This window comes from Rhipicephalus microplus, unplaced genomic scaffold (genome assembly GCF_043290135.1).
Source record: "Rhipicephalus microplus isolate Deutch F79 unplaced genomic scaffold, USDA_Rmic scaffold_84, whole genome shotgun sequence".
Taxonomy (NCBI): domain Eukaryota; kingdom Metazoa; phylum Arthropoda; class Arachnida; order Ixodida; family Ixodidae; genus Rhipicephalus; species Rhipicephalus microplus.
This window is the reverse complement of record NW_027464656.1, coordinates 839211-843308: the sequence shown is the minus strand read 5'-3', so window position 1 is coordinate 843308 and position 4098 is coordinate 839211. Positions and strand designations below refer to the sequence as shown.

The 4098-nt window shown below is 52.6% G+C and overlaps 1 protein-coding gene across 1 annotated transcript; it reads left to right on the top strand.

Moving 5' to 3' along the window:
• Positions 1-1142: 1142 nt before the first annotated feature.
• Positions 1143-3076, top strand: LOC142790227 (uncharacterized). Its single transcript, XM_075885204.1, has one exon. The coding sequence runs from the start codon at positions 1353-1355 to the stop codon at positions 2982-2984; it is 1632 nt and encodes a 543-aa protein (XP_075741319.1). The 5' UTR covers positions 1143-1352; the 3' UTR covers positions 2985-3076.
• Positions 3077-4098: the final 1022 nt, after the last annotated feature.

The window sequence follows — 4098 nt, the reverse complement described above, 5'->3', positions numbered from 1 at the left end:
ATTCGTGCTCTGCCACTAGAGTACACATGGCTGAACTCTCCGCCCTTTCTTTTCGTCTTCTATTTGGTTCATGCCTTCAAAAAAAAAAAAGTGGACACGAGTGAAGCAATAAAATCGCACCACACTTTTGGTCAAGCGAGCACCATGCTTTGGGCAGCCAATTTGTTGTGTCTCGCCAATCCCCTTCAGCATCTCTATGGCTGACTTGGCGTGAAGTCGTGCTGAGCTCAATAAACGTCGTCAAGGTTCAGGATGAGGGTATAAAGGGAATTCGACGGATGCAAAAGTCGCCCAGATCCCACAGCTTGCTTGCCTGGGCTGGGAGATTTCCTGGCACATTTTCTCTCGAGACAAGACAGGCGTTCTTGCACTCATCACAATTATTGCAAAGTATACGCTTTCTCGCAACGTAGCCTGCGACATAATATACAAGGCGGGAGTCACTTCGCTCAGCAGTCTACGATGCATGATCTATCTACACTATCGACACCCAGGCACAAAGTACCAACGCTGGGACTTTTTTTTTACCATTGACATTCTCGGGCATTTCAGGGGGACCTAGCGCAAACACTGACTGATGGCATACCTGCAATGTAGCGACTGCTTGCGAAGAAAATCCCAGAGCACCTGCAGCAAACACAGGGAAGTGGTGGTGGTGGTAGTGGTTAAAATGAAGAGGAAAAAGGCACCTAATTTCTGTCTGCCTTCAGACGACACGGCGCAGTGCCTTGTAGGGTTGGGGGGAAGGAGGGATAAAAAGAATAGAAGGAAAATAGACGGAGAAGAAGACAGCCAACGAGAGGAAAAAGAAGGAGATAGGAAAGTGGGGATCCGGTCGAAGCAGTCCAAGGGCGGGGCACCACAATGCGAGAGCTGCACGGCTTCAGGAGACCGCGGAGGGTGAACCAGTCGGCGGGAGCTACGCTGAAGTCGGAGATCGCGAGGGCACAACCGTCCAGCTTGAAATCCTGCGAGTGAATCCGGAAGTGCGCCGCTCCCTACCCGCGTCGCTGCCATCCGCGCCCCTTGCGGCATCAGCGCGCCGAGTGACCCTCTCCGACAAGCGAAAAGCGCCCCGCTCATCACACCTCGCCATTTCAGCCACTTTAACCTAACACATCGCACGCGGCTACCATCTCAAGGGAGCTTTCGATAACGTTACCCATGACATCATCCTTACCAACCTATCACAAACAAACTGTGGGCATAATGCTTTTAGGTACGTCCGCCAATTCCTCATAGAACGGCAGACATACCTGCGTATTCAAGACAAGGAGCATGGACCGTACCCCCTCGGTACGCGCGGAACACCACAGGGAGCAGTCCTCTCCCCTCTTCTGTTCAATCTTGCCATGGCTCACCTTCCCTCATTGCTAAACGATGTCCCAGGCGTGCAGCACGCTCTGTACGCCGACGACATCACGCTATGGGCAACTCAGGGTTCCCTTGGTAGCATCGAGACATGTCTGCAACATGCCGCGTCGATAGTTGACAGCTACGCCCGCGGCTGCGGTCTCGAATGCTCACCCACCAAATCGGAATACGTGCATCTTCGCCCCAAACCGAACGACACGACACAAATTGAACTCACCTTGTGTAACAGGGCCATTCCGGAACGCGACGAAATCAGAGTCCTGGGACTCTTCATACACAAACACCGCAGAATTGATACCACTCTGCGCAAACTACGCACTGTGGGGGATCAGGTGGGCCGCATGATCCGCCGGGTTTCGAACAAGCGAGGAGGTCTCAAGAGCCGTGCTGCTCTGCGCCTCGCCAACGCTTTCGTGACCAGCCGGATCCTTTATTCGACACCTTACCTGCGTCTGCGTAAATGCGACGAGAATACACTAGACTGTATACTCCGCAAAATTTACAAACGTGCCCTAGACCTCCCCATCTCAACGTCGAACCAACGTCTCGCAGACCTGGGCATGACAAACACGTACGGGGAACTTAAAGAGGCTCATCTCAATAACCAGTACCTGCGCCTTAGTAGGTCTCAGGATGGGAACAACCTCCTACACCGCCTCCACATTTCCAACACCCACAAGGTGGAAGAGCGTACCGCGATCCCCGAGGATTGGCGTGGTGCACTGATCATTCCGCCTCTGCCCCAAAACATGACAAATGGGACTCACGATGGGCGGCGTACAGCGCGGGCTACAGCCCTACAGCAACGGTATGGCTCACGCCCGGGAGTCTTCTACACGGACGCATCCGGCCCCCACCACGGCGGGTGGTACACGGCCGCTGTGGTTCACCAAAACGTACCTATTCAAGGGCTCACCTTTCGAGCACCGGACATCACACACGCGGAGGAGGTCGCCATAGCCCTCGCCGCAGCGGACCCCGCATCTCGGATAATTATTACCGATTCGCGGAGGGCGTGCCAAAATCTCACACGGGGTTGCATCAATGATCGCGCCGCCGAAATCCTTAAGCGATGCTATTATCTAGATCGCCCAAATCCACGCACCGTCATCTGGACTCCTGCTCATACGGGGCTAGTTGGAAACGAGGCTGCAGATGCCTCGGCCCGCGCGCTTAATTACCGGGACCCGCCTCGCCCTCCATCGCCTGATGTTCCAGAACCCATTCCGGCTACCTCTTTCAGAGAAATCACCGCTATGTACAAATCGAACAGGCTCCGCTTCCCACCCCCAGCATCGGGCCTGCCCAAGAAGGACGAGCGCTGGCTCCTCCGTCTCTATACCAATACAGTATTGTGCCCGGCGATACTCAAACATTTCAATCCGGCATTCTCTGGGGAATGCCCGCACTGTGACCATCCGTTCGCGGATACTTTCCATATGGTGTGGGCATGCCCCTCAAATCCGGCGGTCCCGCCACTTCCTTCCCCTTCCCTCCCTACCCGAGAGAGCTGGGAGGCTGCCCTGCTCGGTTGCTCGACCCTAGAAGACCAGCGTGCCCTAGTGGCCCGAGCGCGTGCTGCAGCAGAAGCCACAGGGGTCCCGGACTAGGGACTCCTCCTAGATTTTGTAAGGGGCCGGCCCTTAAAGCCGTCCCCAACTCTCTCCTGTCAACTGAGTTAATAAAGTTTACTACCTACCTACCACCTACCATCTCGCAGTGTTTACCTTTCGCAGCCGAAGCGCCCATGGCACCCCCTGTATTTAAAATACTTGTAATATTTATTTAAATAACAAACCTAGGCTAATTGACTCGTTAAACACCTGCTCAGTAAAATTTTTGTAGGTTTAACGCATTACACACGAATAATTTACACAGTTACCTAGCTTTAGGTAATAATTTTTAAAGTGACGTCACTTCTGTGCGGCGCAGAAGCCACTTCTGTGCGGGGCTGGCTGCTGCGCCGCGCGGCGCAGGAGACGCTGCCGTTTTTGAATAACTGGGTGTCTCATGAGTAGCCTTTTCTAAAGCCAACTGATGGGAGAAGAAGAAGTTGTCTGATTCAAAATAATGTCAAATAACTCACGGCCCTTAGTCCGCAGCAGCTGCGAAGCAACTGACCACTGCGGCCGTCAGATCTGCAACGCAGCCGAGGGTGCTAAGAATCTCTGGATCTGGACAGGCCGCCATTGGAACCTGAACTTGGTAACGTTTAATGCTACAACCTTATCTAGTGAGGCAAGTGTAGTTGTACTATTCGAGGAGCTTGAGAGTATCAAATAGAATATAAAAAGGCTCAATGAGGTTAGGAGGACAGATGAGGCCTATACGGTGCTACAGAATGGGCACGTTCTTTGCTATCGGGGCTTGGCTGTCAGAAGAGAACTGGGAGTGGGGTTTCTAATTCACAGAAACATAGGTGGCAACAAAGAGGAATGAAAGAGTGGTAGGTACCGCAACTGAACTAAATAAGAGATACAAGATGAAGGTGATACAGGCTTACGCGCCTACACCCAGCCATGATGACGCTTCAGTTGAAAGCTTCTATGAAGACGGACGTGGAATTGGCAATGAGTAAGGTAAAAACACACTACACTATACTGATGACAGACTTTAATGCAAAGGTAGGGAAAAGGCAGGCTGGAGACCTGGCAGTACGAGACTTTTGCATCGGTACTAGAAATGGCAGAGGAGAGCTACTAGTAGATTTTGCAGAACGCAATA

Coding starts and splice junctions, on each gene's coding strand:
- LOC142790227 (XM_075885204.1), top strand. CDS start 1,353: ATGGCTCACCTTCCCTCATTGCTAAACGATGTCCCAGGCGTGCAGCAC.